Source organism: Gopherus flavomarginatus, chromosome 19, assembly GCF_025201925.1.
Source record: "Gopherus flavomarginatus isolate rGopFla2 chromosome 19, rGopFla2.mat.asm, whole genome shotgun sequence".
Lineage (NCBI taxonomy): Eukaryota > Metazoa > Chordata > Testudines > Testudinidae > Gopherus > Gopherus flavomarginatus.
The window spans coordinates 15,239,714-15,256,773 of record NC_066635.1 but is presented as its reverse complement, the minus strand read 5'-3'; the positions used below and the strand labels follow the sequence as shown (position 1 = coordinate 15,256,773).

The 17,060-nt window shown below is 44.2% G+C and overlaps 1 protein-coding gene across 3 annotated transcripts in view; it reads left to right on the top strand.

Moving 5' to 3' along the window:
• RAP1GAP2 (RAP1 GTPase activating protein 2) overlaps positions 1-17,060 on the top strand; it is a 322,912-nt gene that overhangs the window by 85,331 nt on the left and 220,521 nt on the right. For 2 of the 3 annotated variants that reach the window (XM_050929154.1, XM_050929149.1), the window contains exon 1: positions 14,781-14,908. Coding sequence is in view for 1 of the 3 variants with exons in the window: in XM_050929146.1 (XP_050785103.1) it covers positions 2,057-2,173 (117 nt within the window). In the remaining 2 variants the exon portion in view is untranslated. Of the gene's footprint in view, positions 1-2,056; positions 2,174-14,780; positions 14,909-17,060 lie in introns of those variants that run through there. The other variant, XM_050929146.1, reaches the window with a different exon arrangement.

Below are 17,060 nucleotides of genomic sequence, written 5' to 3'. Positions count from 1 at the left end.
TTTTTAAGGTCAGGCTTGACAAAGCCCTGGCTGGGATGATTTAGTTGGGGACTGGTCCTGCTTTGAGCAAGGGGTTGGACTAGATGACCTCCTGTGGTCCCTTCCAACCCTGATATTCTGTGTCTAGTGGATAGGACCCTGGACTAGGGCTCAGGGGAGCTGGGTTCGATTCTTGACTTTGACATGCTGTATGATTTTGGACTTGTCACTTCCCCGTCTCTGTGCCTCTGGGTCCCCTCCCTCCCTTTTGTCATCTGTAAGCTCTTTGGGTCAGGAATTGTCAATTGCCACATGTACGATGCCTAGCACAGGTTAGGAGCGTCTAGGAGGTATTGTCATACAAATAATGAATTATAATAACTCTGCACTAAAAAGATGCCTCCATGTGGTCATTTGAATCTCAGATGGAGTCAGTGAGAGCTGCGGGTGTCCAGCACCTCTGAAAATCAGGCCCAAGATGTTTAAACTAGAAATGGAGGCATCCAAGATTGAGGGATGCTTCTGAAAATTTATTTTATATTTAAGTCATGGATTTTTATTGCAGCCGGGGAGCACTGAGTGCCACTAGAGGGCGCTGGTAGTTCTTCTTCATCCATAGGCGCTCATCCTAGCAGTTCCCTGAAAGACCCGTGATTTCAGGTGACTGTAGGATGCTATGGAAATGCAAACAACATGCTCTGTCTTGTTTCAATTTTCCAGGTGGAGTACTGTGCCAGATAGAAGTATCTTTATTTACTATAACACACTTTGCCCTTCTGCAGCGCTGTCCAACCAAGGATCCATCACTTTAGTATTCTTGGCAGAGAATTGTGATTACCCCCATTATATACATGGGGAAAGTGAGGCACTCCATGGTTGACTGACTTGCCTGAGGTCTCAGAGTGAGTTAGTCACAGAGGGCCTGATTTTTGTTTACGGTAAGGCCTCCTTGCACTGGGGCATATAAATTGGATGTATAAATTACACTTGCACTTACTTTAAGGCCAGCACTATGTAAAGGGGCCTTACTCTATCTGAGAATCAGGTACAAAGCCATGAGCAGAACCCAGAAATCCCAACTCCATGGATAAATCCTGGCCCCTTTGAATTCAGTGCCAAAACTCCCACTGATTTCAGTGGGATCAGGTTCTCACCCTAGCTCTGTAGTACCCTATATATAGAGACAGGGTTCGTTTTCAGGCCTAGCTTCTCCTGGCCATGGCTCAGAATTTCACACTCTTATGGTGCGTCTATACTGCAGCGGCTGGCGTGTGATTACAACTCGAGCTGATGCATTGTGAGCTAGCTTTAATCTTGCTAGGTTGGGTCTTGCAGCGGTGTAACCATAGCAGTGCAAGCTTTAGCACAGTCTACAGAAACCCGCCTGTAACCCTGGGGACTAGACCATGATGAAACTCCGGCTTTGCCGTTCTGTGATGCAAGCTAGTGAGATTAAAGCTAGCTCGGGGTGTGTCAGTGTGGGCTATAATCACACATCCGGACATATCTTTAGTCATGACTTTGGGGATTGAGCCACTGTTCCACCCATTATCTATGGGGCTTTGGGCATTTTCTGTAACTTCCTTGTGCCTTACTCTCCCTCCACCTGTAAAAGAGGATCAGTAATGCCTGTCTGTCTCACAGAGGTGCCAGCAGGCTGAATTGCAGTTGTTCTGAGATCGAAGGCCCTGTGGCGATGCAAAATATTGGGCTTGTCTCTTCCACTGCTGAGCCGGGGGCTTGTTCCACTGATGGCACTTGGTGGAGAGAACACGTAGCACTCTCCTGAAGTGCCTTCTTAGGCTGCCTAATGTGGTAGCCCAGCACAAACAGCACCGTAAGTGTGGCAAGATGCCCTTGCTGGTCCCCATTTATAAACAGAAAAGGGCAACACAAGAAGGAGCAAGGATTCCACTGTAATTCCAGTGATTACATTTCTATTTGATCTTGCAGCTCTCCGCCGTTTCCCTGAGCCAGTCATTCTTTTGAGCATGTCTCCTCCTGTCTCTTTGGCTCGACAGCTCTTCCCTAATACATATTTCAGTTCCGTGTAATTCTCCTTGTGTGTTATTTATAGGTACGTCAAGGAAGGCCGATTTCGGATCGAGGAGAGAACGCTGACGGCTTTCCAATGGCTGTACTCCCCGTACCAGCATCATATTGTCGGCCGAGCTGATCTGGCATCACCAAGCAGGTAAACAAACTGACAGACAGAAAACGTTCTTTCATAAGCACTCAAAAAGGTGAAATCTTTGTAATCGCTGACCCTCCCGTAACGGGGTGTTATAAGCTGATTTACCCAAGCCTGATGGAAGCTCTGAGGGTTCATGCTGCTGCTCCTTCAAGGAGAAGAAAAGTGCCCGCTAGCTGCCCCTCCTTTCGCCTTACCATAAGCAATCTGCTTCTGGTTGGCAAGGATCCTTCTGTAGCAGATGCAAAGGTTACACTGGAAATGGAGATACATTGGAAATCAGCATCCCTGCTTCTCCTCATTGTACAGGATTTTGCCTGAAATGTTTTGTGGGTTACAGGTTGTAAGAAAAAAGCTAAACGCAATACAATAGCCACGCATAAAAGGGTGCCAGTAGAGACCATGCTCGGGTCCTGATTCTCAGCTACATTCAAACCTCTTTACACTGCTCTGGTCGTGTACAGGGGCCTCAGGTGAGTGTAAATGTAACTTATGCCCACTTTAAAGGCTCCTTTGCAATGCTGGAATGAGAACCAAGTCCTTTGTCTTTTGTACACCAAGGCAAGCAATGATCAGTTAACCAACAAGTAGCAGGGAACTGAACAGCCATGAAAAACCCCTCACTCCTCACAGATGGCTGTTCTAACGCCCGGGCCCAGGAGTCCTGCGCTCAGCAAACACGTTAGACGCTCATACGCTATCATTGTGGCTGATTTGGGTTAGAGGCCCATCTGCTCTAATGACAGTTTGTCTGCTTGGAAAGGGTGGGTTCCAATTGCATTGCTGTATGTGGCAGCCTAGACAAATGGCCTTGAGATGGGAGGCCTGCGTGACTCAGATTAATTGCTGCTGACGGAAGTAAAAATCCTTCATGGCAGCGGGGATATGCTATTTTTCATACTTGCTTTTGGGGGTTAGACAAGTTTTACAGGTTGGGATCCTGAATAATGAAGGAAAAGCAGATACAGATGTTGCTCACGGTAGCATAAATCAGACGTAATTACGCTGAAGACCAAGCTAGTTAGGAGAGGAGAATCAGGGCCCAAGAAGTGTGGGAGCTTGATTCAAAAGTGGAACTGTTTCTCCGGGAGGAAATCTTTTCTTGCAGATAAATCGCTGGAATCAGAGATGGGAAATCCAGGTTCTATTTCTGTCTGCCACAGACATCCTGTATAAGCCCTAGTAAGATACTATTAAATCAAAATTCTCCACTCATTCAGGTGCTAGTGTTCTGCTTCCACAAAGCACAGGTGTGAGAATGGTGACCCATGGGGCAAAGTAATGGGGAATCAGTCCTTTATCTCTTTGTTCCTGAGTGTCTTCATCTGATGTTAAAAACGCTCCCTTACCTCACAGAGGGGCTGACTAAATTATTATTTGTGAAGTGCTCTGCGCTTCTCTAGCACCTTCCCTCTGAGAATCCCACAGTCTTATTACTGTGGGTGTTCAGATAAACAGACCCTCAATCCAAATCACGCCAGATTCTGGAATGTGCGAAAGTGACCTGCAACAACTGAACTTTGAAGGCCAGATTGTCTGCTGAAGTAACTTTGTATAATGCTATGGACTAAGGCTGGAATTTACAAAAGAGCCTCAGGTTGCTAGGTGCCCCATCGGGATTTCATTTGAAAATCCCAGCCAAAGTTCTTAATCAGTTTTACAATCTGTCCAAGAACAGAGATACAGCCAGCTGTAATAAATATTGGGTCAAAGTCTCCACTGGTGGAACTGTCTTGAAGTCTGTGGAGTTATTTTAACAGAGTGCTTGGCCTGCTATTCATAATGTGTAGGATGTTCAAAAGCCATTAAGCGACTTAGGCGCACAAATCCCATTGAGAGTCGCCTCAGCACTTTTGAAAATTCCACTCACAAGCAGTTCAACTGGCTCAGCAGTTTTGCCAATGCTCAGGACTTTGTTTTGAGTCTCATCATGATATCTGGTTTGTTTCTTAAAGTCCCAGTTCCTGGAGTCATGTGAATACATGAGAATCTCAGCTTTCTTTCTTTTTTTTTTTTAAAGTAGGTTTCATCTCCTTATGAACATAAGAACGGCCGTACCGGGTCAGACCAAAGGTCCATCTAGCCCAGTATCTGTCTACCAACAGTGGCCAATGCCAGGTGCCCCAGAGGAAGTGAACCTAACGGGCAATGATCAAATGATCTCTCTCCTGCCATCCATCTCCATCCTCTGACTAACAGAGGCTAGGGACACCATTCCTTACCCATCCTGGCTAATAGCCATTTTTGGACTTAACCATCATGAATTTATCCAGTTCTCTTTTAAACGCTGTTATAGTCCCAGACTTCACAAACTCCTCAGGTAAGGAGTTCCGCAGGTTGACTGTGTGCTGCGTGAAGAAGAACTTCCTTTTATCTGTTTTAAACCTGCTGCCTAGTAATTTCATTTGGTGACCCCTAGTTCTTATATTATGGGAATAAGTAAATAACTTTTCCTTATCCACTTTCTCCACATCACTCATGATTTTATATACCTCTATCATATCCCCCCTCAGTCTCCTCTTTTCCAAGCTGAAGAGGCCTAGCCTCCTTAATCTTTCCTCATATGGGACCCTCTCCAAACCCCTAATCATTTTAGTTGCCCTTTTCTGAACCTTTTCTAGTGCCAATATATCTTTTTTGAGATGAGGAGACCACATCTGTACGCAGTAGTCGAGATGTGGGTGTTTATATAAGGGCAATAATAGATTCTCAGTCTTATTCTCTATCCCCTTTTTAATGATTCCTAACATCCTGTTTGCTTTTTTGATCGCCTCTGCGCACTGCAGAGAAAAGCTTGAAAACACAATGCAAGTGCACCCTAAAGGCTAAAAGATAGAAATTAAAGAAAAAGCACTTCCAGATTATTAAATTTAATGATTTTTAAGCCAATCCCACATTTTTTTGGGGACCTGACTCATGATTTTTGTACACTTGAGACATATATTGAAAATGAAACAGAAGCAGCAAGCTGCATATCGCATAGACTGAACTGTTGAGTGTACCTAAAATATCTGAAGAATATTTGTTCCAATACAGAGATTTCATTCAGTGCCTACATTCTTTCCTTCAAAGCTCACTGAAAATACATCTCTGAGCCACTGATCTGAGAGGCGCTATAGCTTTCTTTGCCTGCAATGCATATGCATGTCTGTCATTTTAAATTGAGTGTTTTGTGATAAAACACCAATTAACATAAAAATCTAGTGGGCCAGAAGCAACACATAACACTGTACCTATTTTCCTGCTTTTCAAGAGCCTTGAAAAACACCTCTGCACAGATACACATCTAAAAGCTTTTCCTTTTTCTTTCAGGAGCAGTTTTGCTCCAGGCACTCTTAAGAGTTCTGAAGTATTTACCTGCCCGGATTCACATGAACAAAAATATCAAGACAGGCAAAGAAGAGCTGGAAACAAAGAGAATTTAATGGAGCGAGATGCTCAGAGAGAGAGAGAGAGAGAGAGAACCCTTTCTAACTGGGGATGAGAGAACTATAATGAAGGGTGAAATTCACCCCATGCAAAGAGCCAGCACAAGCCCTATGTAAGCCCTTAAGATAAGCTCCACTGGATTTTGGGGCATAGCCCTTGTGCTAGCCCACCATGCGCTGATGAATTTCTCCCTGTGTGGTGTGGTTTTGTTCTGCTTTGGTAGAACTTCCTGGGAGGAATTCCAGATGTGGCAGTACGGCCCAGGACCAGACATGATGGGCATCGTTTTGCTCTTGGTTACATGTGTGTCACTCAGCAGGAAGTCTCAGGAGTGAAGTGAGAGCAAAATCAGGCCTGTTATACCAGTATCTCCCCCACCCCCTCCACTGCCCTGTGGAGAAAGAAAATACCGCGGTGAGGATATGGTAACGTGGAGAGAAGGCAGGATTTAGAACTAAGGGCCAAATTTGCGCAAAGACCTCAGAGCCAGATTTTCAAGAGGGAGCTTTTCAAAGGCTGAGTGCGGCCCGCAATTCCCACTGACTTTGGGTGCCTTTTGCACCTTTGAAGATCTCCCCCAAAATGCTCAGGACCCCCAGTTAGGGCCAGATTTTCAAAAGAGACCAGCGCCTGGTGAGCTGACCTCTTTTAAAAATTCTGTCCCAAGTCTTAGCAACAAGATGACTGCTCGAGCATCTCGCTTTTGCGTGTGCTATAAGCCATAATAGTTTCCCTTATTGTTTTAAGAGCAGACGTGAATTTGAATACATACGTCATTCATCTGACAAATGTTTTCTTCAAATGGTGATTTCTCAGCAAGGGACCATCCAGAAGGACTTTGTAATTGCCCCTCTGCAGTTGGCAAAGCGTTTATTTTATTTAAATTACCAAGCTACCTGTTAATTTTAACTGATCTTTGCAAATCACCACTCCTGCTTGCATTAATCTTGCTGTTGATGCATTGTTACCCTGCCAAACGCAGAACTTAAGTGCAAGAAATGTAATCCATGATTAATGGTCAGTATGGTTAGCGTTAATTCCAGTCGATTATTTGATTTTCTCAGTGGGTGGGGAAGTTACTTGGAAAAAATGTAATAAAATATGTGGAAAATCAGTGGCTAGATTAAGTGATGCATCGAACATTGTGTGCTGAGTTGTGTGATGAGATGTGATGTGATGAACAACATAATGATGGTTAATGGAGTGCATTGGAAACCACCGAAGCCAGTGTCTCTGAAGCAGGGGTTCAAAGACATTTCTTTCAACCCCTGCTTTAGAGGCACTGGGTTTCAACCCCTGCTTCAGAAGCATTGGCTTTCGCGGTCTCCAGTGCACTCCATTAACCATCATTATGTTGTTCATTACATCGCATCTCGTCACGCAACTCAGCACACAATGTTTGATGCATCCCTTAATCTCCAGACTCCACCCACAAAATAAGCTCTGCCTGCTCAAGATGCCAGTAATGAGCTGCTGCCCTCAGCAGATTGTGGAGCTGCTCAATATATGAACTTGGATGCTCTTTGGGTTCTGTTTCTTCTTGGTGGGGCTCAGATCCCTTGCTTGGCTCCTTCTGCTTGGCTCTTTTGTGACTGGGGAAAAAATATATCATCCAGGTCCACCCACACCAAAATTTGCAGTCACCCACAATCGACTGTGTAGGTCTTCATAGTACAATGCACTGTCTCCCGTCTTACATGCTTGAGCAGTGAAATAGTCAGCAATGTTGACCTTTAAAATATCGTCATCAGAATTAGCACCCGTGGAAATGAATAGAGAAATGCAAACCTCAGAGCTGTTGCATCAGGTTCCCTGCAAACTCAGAGTGTTGCCCCTGGATTGGTTGCAATTGGTTCACATTTTCCAAGATTTCTTCCATGGCATCTAGAGACTCACCTCTTTTAAAATGAAAGCTGAGACTCTCTGGAGAATAAGAAGGCAGTTTGGGAGCAATGTTGGTGTGTTGGATCCATGCTTGTGTACTCCCAGTTCAAATCGTGCCTCAAAGTAACACTGTATATTGTGTACTCTGTGATGCTGAAGTTTTAATTTCCTCTGTTTAGTGTTTCTTCTGAGGAACTGTCTCCTTGTTTATTTTTGGTCTTTGCTGGTCTGTTTATTAACGCACTGCTACATCTCTGTATCTAATTGCACCCAACCACTGTAGCAGAGACCATATTTTGTTTTCCAGTCTGCCTTTGGAGATTATTGATAGTGGAGATGCAGCATGTACTAGGCATCAGAGTGCAGGATGAGGAGTCTGGAGAACCAAGTTCTAGTCCTGGCGCTGCCACGAGTGCAGTCTATGGCCTGATGTAAATCGGAGCCCCTCTGAGAGCTGACAAGGAAAGGTCTAGATTTGAGTACATATGAGGGTAGAAATGCTTCTTATTGCTGCTGTTTTAGACATGGACACACTTAGCATGTCTGTTGGGCTGGGCGCTGCATGTGTGGCACACCGCGCTTCTGAGGTGGAATGACATGCCTTTTCCCATGACTAGTGACATAATCACATTTCAAAGCAGGGTTCTAATCGATACAACTCAGAGATTAGCTGGTGGCTGTTAGGAGATCGCAGTTCATTTCCTGCTTCTGTACTGAAAGCGTAGAGAGATTCCCTAACTAGTGCCACTTTGCTGCTTTGGTTCAGGAGTAGTTTGAATGTGTTAAGATAGTCTTGCTGGACTGGGTCTCCGATTGTCTGACCAAAATAGCCAGAGCACGATAATAGCTAACACTTGTAACCCTCATCGCCTGTAGACCTCAAAACACTTTACAGAGATGGTTAAGCATGACTATTCCCATTTGACACCAGGTCAAATTAAAATTAAGCTTGCTGCAGGTTTGTAATGTGTATTATTTGTATAGAAGTAGGGACCAATGATGCCTACCAGGAGCAGGCCTCATTGTGCTCGATGCTATAGAAACACATAGAAGACCAGTCACTGCCAGAACAAGCCTACGTAGAATCTAGAAGCACGGTAACATCATTTTGATCCACTTTCATTTCTATAGCTGCAATTCATTCACAATATGTTAATAGTACAGAATCAAGTCTGCTACTTAAACAAAGTGTTTGTTTGAAAGCCTTATGAGGGTACATGAATGGGCCAGACCGTCCATCAGAAATGTGATGACCATCAGTAAATTCCTCATTATTAAATCGAGACTTTCTCTGGGTAATGTGAAGCAGAGGCTTTGTTTGTGTTTGTATAAGGGATGACCCTGTGCAAAACACACTGGGAGCAAGCGAGATTAAATCCTACAACAGAATCCAAGAAGTTAGAGGTGAAAATGACCTAATAGGTCTTGTCATCCCTATCTCAGGAACAAGTGTAGCATTGCTCACGATGGCATATTTTTCTAGTGGTTTGTCCTCCTGGCTTCTTCTGGCCACCACTTCTGGGCTCTTCCTGTTCTAAAAGGTTCCGCATCCCCCAAATGTTATAAAATCATATAGGGAACAAGCGAATAGAAATAAGTGACAGAACAGTAAGCCAAATGGGCAATAATGTGTTATGTTTGTCAAGGAAGAGTTAGTCATTGATGGTAAATAAAACCATGTTGGAACCGAACCAAATCCCACTGTTCACAACTCCCCCTGAATTCTGAGGAAGCTCTGAGCTGGATCCAGACTTTGTGACTCAGGCCTATCTCAGTAACTAAAAACTAATGGTGGAATCTACCTCTTTGCAGAGAGACAGCATGAGGACTGGGCCCTGCCAAGACAAGTCACCCACCCTAAATGAATACCCTGCTTATTACCTCAGCACATCAATGCACAGATGAGAAGGAGAATACCTGTCCCTCCCTCAGACTTCCAGTGCTACTTCAGTGGTTGAGCTCTTCTCTCAGCCTGCAAAGGAAGTAGCGAGGAAGGCCTCACTTCCAGAAAATCAGTCTGTCAGCATGCTGATCGTATTTCAGTGGCTCCTGCCCATCTCTCTTCATAGAGCCTGCAATGTACTTTCTGATTGGGGTGCAAATTATGTCACTTCGCATTATCGAGGCGATGGGATACATTCATGGTGACAAGGTAATGGCCACTTCTGAATATTGCATTGCAGGGTTTTTTATCTCCCTTCATAGCAAGGCTCTTTGCAATTTCCAGACACCCTGGAGTCCTGACAGGACTTGATTTTCCTTTGATGGAAAAAGCAGTCATGAAGAGCTGACAATCACACGTACCTCTGTGCAGTGACACTTCTTTTGCATAATAACTGCTGTTGGTCACAGTGTGATGTTTACAGGGCTTCAATTAAAGAACATTTTTGGTGCCTCATGTGGCATCCCAATTGCAAGATGCTATAAGGAGTTTCAGGCTGTCACAGCAATCATGTGTCACATTAATAATACCACAGCCTCTATGTTGCCATTCCTTTCTTTGCATAATGATCGCTGACCCAGTCCTGACAAGAGGAGGTACAATTTGGCAGAAGGATTAATAGCAGGTATGCTTAATACATCTGTATAAATTCACTTAATGATCCTGTTCAAGAAAAGCCATCTTGGCCATCTGGTGACAAGAACATGGATATTGTTGCTTATGGATTTCACATCACCTGGTTATAGAAATGTTTCAAATTCTTCTTCTCCCACCAGCACCCAAGTAGCCCCTTGTGCAGTAATGTTCTGCCTGGAAATTCAGACCACATCCTCAGCTCATGTAAACTGGCATACCGCCTCTGACTTTGATAGCTCTACACCAGTTTACATCCCCTGAGGATCTGGCCCACCAAATCTAGAGGCAGTACTCCCAGGAATGACTACATCATGCTCTAGCCAATCCGTGTGGTAGAGGTCTTCTGGGGAGAGATGCCTTTTGAAGTAGGAGGAACCAGCATCACTGCGAGTGGCAAGGGTAGAGCAATGCGGACTCTGAGGTAAGAGTTTGGATGGTGCACACGACATCTCTGAAAATAAGCTAATGGAAATGAAATCAATACACTACATCGAAATTAGCTTATGCGAAACTTCTACAAACCCAGGAGGCTTTCAGTAGCAATTAAGGCCAGCAAACTCCCCATGTTATCTGAATTTCATGCACAGATACGTATTTATGTTCTCCTGTGTATACAGCCTCATCTTCATTTGGAAAGAGTGTGCCACACGCTTTCGGAGTTATCTAGTTCCTGGTATTTTCGGGTAAGGATAGACGAGAAAAGGGACAAAATATGATGTGGATCCCAACCTAAGAGGCATGTAAAGAAAATAACTCACCATAAGTGAACACACAAAAGACCAGCTGTTGCTTAGAGCAGTTGCTGACAAAGGTAGAACAGAATTATAAACCACAGAATCTGGGATCCTGAGACAGAAAGTTGCCTTACAAAACTGTGTATACTCACTCATGCTGAGGCTAACTCTGCTCTCAAATTGGTGTAAATCAGATATAACCCTGTTAAGTGAATGGATCTTCCCAAAATAAAGCTGTCGCGAGAGGGGAATCAGACCTGTTTTCCCTTTTTTGCTGCTGTCAGTGGTGTTCACGGTGTTGCTAATGGTGTCTGGTCTATTTAGATTGTTGGGGTCTCGGGGTGCTACTGAAGTATAAATAAGCATAGACAGACTAGCTGAGTCAGGTGTCCACTACAGCTGAGATGGAAAAGCTGGCCAAGGCCTGATTTCTCCAGTGCCTTGTGCTAATGTGTCCACTTCCACCTGTGCAAAGTGGCTATAAAAAGCTGCCACCTGTATGAGTGAGTAATGGGAGAATTCTAGTTTGGTAGCAGTTTAGGCCTACTTTTCACAGCTGTCAATAACTATCCAGGGTGCAGAGCAGTGCACAATAACTGGAACAAAAAGAATAACTGGAAAAAATATGTAAGATGATTTAGAAACAATGCTCTTTATCTCACCAGCCATGCTGAGATCCTATTTGCTTTCCAAATCCTTAATATTCAAGTACACACAACATTTTTTATTAGTTTATTGTCCCAGTGGCCTTTCTCGCTCCGGGTTATTGGGGCACTGTGTAAAACCAAGTGTTTCTATTTTTAAAAATTGTTAACTTCTTGCTTCCCTACGTAATCTTTGTCTGTTTCACCAAACTTGAGCTGACAGTTTCTTTACCCATAACTATCTCTAGGCATGCTGTGTCTTTGTATGGAGACGTACAATGAACGTGAAACCAATACAAGCGCAGAACGAGATAACATTATATTATCACATGGCAAAATCCATAGTCTGAAATGTTTTACATTTATATGTAAATATATTACATAGCTCTAAAATGTTTGGTCGGATATTAATTTTATCCAGAGTCTTATTTATAGAGGCCTTGAAATACAGTAAATGCAAAAGAAAAGGGTCACATTTGACTGAGGAGTTGGAGTGGCACACAAAAGCTTTTCATCTGTAGGTCACCATTTCAACTGGGGCCCCTGCCAGTAGTGACAGGAAGTAGTTACCATCCAGTGTCTGTTTGGGGACTAGGTGAAACAGAATTGGGGACGCAGTCCAGTTCCTAGTGGGCAGATGTCTGAATCTCAAAAGCTAATGCAGCAGGGATGATAAGCATTCAAGTAGTCCCATAGGGTAAAATTTTCAAACGCACCTAGGTGGCTTAGGTTCTAACTCCTATTGACTTTCAGAGAGATTTAGGCTCTAAAGTGCCTGAGTCACTTCTGAAAATGGGACTTAGGATCCTAAGTCACTTAAGGTTTTTTTTTTGAAAATTTGACTTCAGTGGGACTACCCAGGTGCTCTACATTAGGCACATTCTGATGTTCATTGCTGAATCAGGCCTTAAGAGTGTGTGTGTTCTAGATTAAACCCAATGTCCCAGTTCCTGATAGGCTTTCTGGGTCTGGATTTTTTTGTGTTCACATTGGCCTTTCCACACTAGTGTTGCATAGGAGCAAGCCATTTAACTACTTAGATTGTAAGCTCCTTGGAGCAGGGACTGTCTTTTTGTTCTGTGTTTGTACAGTGCCTAGCACAATGGGGTCCTGGTCCATGGTAGGGCTGCCAGGCATCCGGCTTTCAACCGGAACGCCCAGTTGAAAAGGGACCCTGGCAGCTCCAGTCAGCACTGCTGACTGGGCCATTAAAAGTCTGGTCAGTGGCGCAGCAGGGCTAAGGCAGGCTCCACATGGCTCCTGGAAGCAGTCAGCATGTCCCTGCAGCCCCAGGTTCTGGGTGGCCAGGGAGGCTCCGCACGCTGCCCCCTCTCCGTCCCAAGTGCTGGCTGCACAGCTCCTATTGGCTGGGAACCACAGCCAATGGGAACTGTGGGGGCAGTGCCTGTGGGTGCGGGCAGTGCACACCATGCAGAGCTGCCTGAACACCCCTCTGCCTAGGAGCTGGACATGCTGGCTGCTTCTGGGAGCCGCAGGGAGCCTGCCTTAGCCCTGCTGCACTTTTTGCCAACCCGGTGCTATCTGAGGTAAGTGCCACTTGCCTGGAGCCTGAACCCCCACCTGCACCCCAACCCCCTGCTTCAGGTCAGAACCCTCTCCCGCACCTTAACTCACTCCCAGAGCCTATACCCCTGCCCCAGTCCTGAGTTCCCCTCCTGGAACCTACACTCCACACTCCCTCCCACACTTCTCCCACAGCCCTGATCCCCCTCCCATACCCAAACTCTCTCCTGGAGCCCACACCCTCTCCCACACCCCAACCCCCTGCCCCAGCCCTGAGCCCTCTCCTGCACAGCAAACCCCTCATCCCCAGCCTTGCCCCAGAACCTGCACCACCAGCTGGAGCCCTCACCCTCTCCCATACCCCAACCCCCTGCCCCAGCTCAGTGAAAGTGAGTGAGGGTGGGGGAGAGTAAGTGATAGAGGAAGGGAGGGATGGAATGAGTGGGGGCAGGGCCTCAGAGAAGGGGTGGGGCCTTGGAGAAGGGGGCGGAGCAAGGTATTCCGTTTTGTGCGATTAGAAAGTTGGCTGCCCTAGTCAATACATAGGGCTCCTAGGCACTTTGGTAACAATACATCTAACAATCTGGGGGGTGTGTGTGTGTGTGTATCTGTGCACAAACACTGTAATGTTCACAGGTCTTAAGGTCTAACACTTGCTAATATTTAAAAAAAATCTTATAAATTGCTGATAAACCATGGTGCTAAACTTAGTATAAATATATAGATAGTTCTAATCCACATATATAGATGTTTATGTATTCTGCAAAATCCAGAATGTTGCCTAAACTGGCCACCATCCACTAGGGGGCAGGCCAGATTCTTTGCTGGTGTAAATTAGCGTAGCTCTGCTAACTGAATTAAGCTAGGTCGATATTAGCTACTTTTAAACTGATTTAAGTTAAACCACACCAGGGCATTGCACTGATTTGACTAAATCTATTTCTAAACCAGTTTAATTTCTGCAAGTCTAGTATAGACCCAGATTAAACCACTTGACAGGGTTACACCATTAGCCTGATTTTGACAGCCAGGAGAGGGGATGCAACATAAACTGGGATGAGACTTAGAAAGCATAGGTCAAATAGAGGCCAGTAGAATTTTTGCCATTTATTTTAGTGGGGGCTTTGGTCCTTAAGGGCTTTTATTTGAAATCCAGTCATGATCCATGTCTTTCTTTATTTCAATCATACCGTCACATCCCAGCAATGGATATGTGCAGTATTAGAGACTCTGCTTTCAGAATTTAATCAGAAGGGTTTAGGTTTTTTTAATAAATGGCTGAACCCTTCCTTTTTAGAGGAAAACAAAAAGATTGAATAGGCTGGAGGAGCTTCAGCTTTCATAAATTGGTGTTGCTCCATTGATGTCAACATCAATTTACACCAGCCGAGGATCTGGCCCAATGATTTAATGCTTAATACCCTCTCTCCATCATTTTTACCCCTAGCCATCCCTAGTAACAGTCTCAGATTCTCAGCCTGCTACCTCCTTTAAAATGCACATACCTTTATTCCAATTTTTCTAATCTAAAAGCTGGCTGAGTCCACATGGGTGGAATAGAGGGGATCGGCACAGATATATTTTTAAAAAATATTCTTTTGCATCCAACAACTGTCGCCCTAATGCAGTCAAAACACTTAAAAACAACTCTTTTGTTTCCTTTAAAAAGCACAGAAGGATTGCTGTGATAAACAGCACCAGGGAACTGTTAAAGCCCCCTTGTGGCAGTGAGTATTGTTGGTGTTTTGCCAAAAGCCCGTGGAGCATTAAAACAGCAGGTTGGCAAAGCCAGACACATAATCTACTAAAATCAACAATGCAATAGCTGCAGCTCCACGTCAGGAGCACTGTGTGGCTGGAGCAATTACATTTCTCTGCATATATTTAGCCTTGATGGTAACAGTAAGTGTAAATTTTGCATAGAGAGAGCAGCAAGGAAATCAAGGTAAGATACTGTTTGAGTCTTGCTAAATTTGAACTGTGGTCACAATATATAGCAATATTTGAGGACCATGTGGCTATCCATATGTGAAGTAGAAAATGTATACACAGCAGCTCTTTAATGGAAAATGTGTTTACATACTCTGTAAAGTACATAATAGTCCTTGTCTCTCTACTGTATGTTTGTGTGCATATAAATTAAGGCATGTCTGGAGGAGCTATTGTTTCAGTGTCTTACAAATATCAATTTGTGTGTCTGTGTTAAATGTGTAATGACTAACGTTGAACAGGAAGGCTTTATACATTAGATGCGTGTGTGAACACCAAGAATATCCTTCTTGATTCGAATGTGTGATCTGTATGTAAGCTACCGTCTCATGCTACATTTATTTGGAACAGCAAATGATTCCAAGGCTGATGTGGAAATTTGAAAATTCAAAGGAGGCAACTTCAAAAGGTCTCTTCAGTGCTCTGCTTGCCTGTGTCAAGGGGGAATTCGTGATTGTTTGTGCTCTTTTCAAATGGCTTTTTTACTAGAACTGTGTAGGGGGACATTCTGCCTGCCGACAGACACCACCTCTGTGAACATGCATCTCTAAAGTACCGGATGCTTGACATAAATAGGACAATGGAGAAGCTTTCTCTAAATATATATCTTTACTATCGCAGTAGAATGTTTTCAGTAGAGACCCTCTTTCCCTTTGTTGTGTTTGTAGAAGATCTCTCGCTTATCTTGAGAAGACAGGGCATAATGCATGCTCATCAAGCATATACGGTGCACAGCACTGATCTTGTCAGTCTCATCTCTGTGGGCAAGTACAAACAGCGAACCCTGTTCGTGAGCTATACCACAACAGTGATAAGGGATGGGAGATTGGTCATTTGCATCCCAGGTGTAAAAAGGGAATGAGATTTTGTCTTCTATCCTGATTTTGTGTATTCCAGGCACTGCCTGTCTTTAAGACCCTTGTTGTTATAGTATTGCAAGGGACATAGTATCTGCCCACACGGCACATTATATTCAGGATTGGAAATCAGCCAGTGATTCTAAATTCAGACCAAGAAGTGGGATTCAGACAGCATAACTCAGTTTTTGTGTGTAGCAGGTTTAACTAATCTCTTTCTTTCTTCACAATAGATGCTTCGTAAAGGGTAGCTGATGGTAACCCTATGAATAAATATGCTCTGCTTCTATACCAGATCTTTTCTGCACCTCTCCTCTTTCATTCTTGTTTGCTAAGGCTATTTGCATGAAAATAGGATGATTGTGTGTGTGTGTGTGAGTCCATCTGCTTCTGCCGCCTGTTCTGCACCTGAAGTCAGAATCACTTGTGTATCACTATTGGCTGTGATGGAGACAGATATATGACTCCAACCTCAGCCCAAGGAGGTAGAGATTAGCCAAAACCAAGGTCATGAATCTGAACCCCTCCAATTTCATGTGGGGCACAGATCCATGCCTACCCCTGGTTGCAGGTTGGATCCTAAACCAGAAGGGGCTGTTATTTTCAGGTTCTGGTTTGGATGTAGATGAAATCTCACAAGAACATTCAAGATCTTGTGAGAGAGGCTGATTTACTGAGATTTCTGATGTCATGGTCTGCAATCTTGCAAGTCCGTGATGTAGGTATAACCCAGTACAAAATCAAAATAGCCCTAATTTGGCCTTGAATCAGAGCTGTGAACCCTGCTTAAACCTAATTGTGATCCAGAACACCTCTCACTCAGTCCATCTCTTCTTGGCCATTTGGTTTAAACAGTGCGGAGCGTGGATAGCTTTAATATGTTACAACTTAATAAGAAAAGTGACCAGAAACCCAACTGCATGTCTTCACTCATAAAAAGAGACTGATCATAAGGCAACAGTGCAGGAGAACCAGTAAGTGGATTTTTAGGGGAATGATCAGATGGAAAGGGAAGGACTCAAGACCAGCCCTTTTTGCTTCAGCTGTTGTCACCTATTAAATACAGACAAATATGCACTGCAAAGTTAACATAAGAATGGCCACACTGGGTCAGACCAATGGTCCATCTAGGCCAGTATCTTGTCTTCTGACAGTGGCCAGAGCCAGTTGACCCAGAGGGAATGGACAGAACAGGGAAATTATCGAGTGATCCATCCCTTGTTGTCCAATCCCAGCATCTGAATAGTTAAT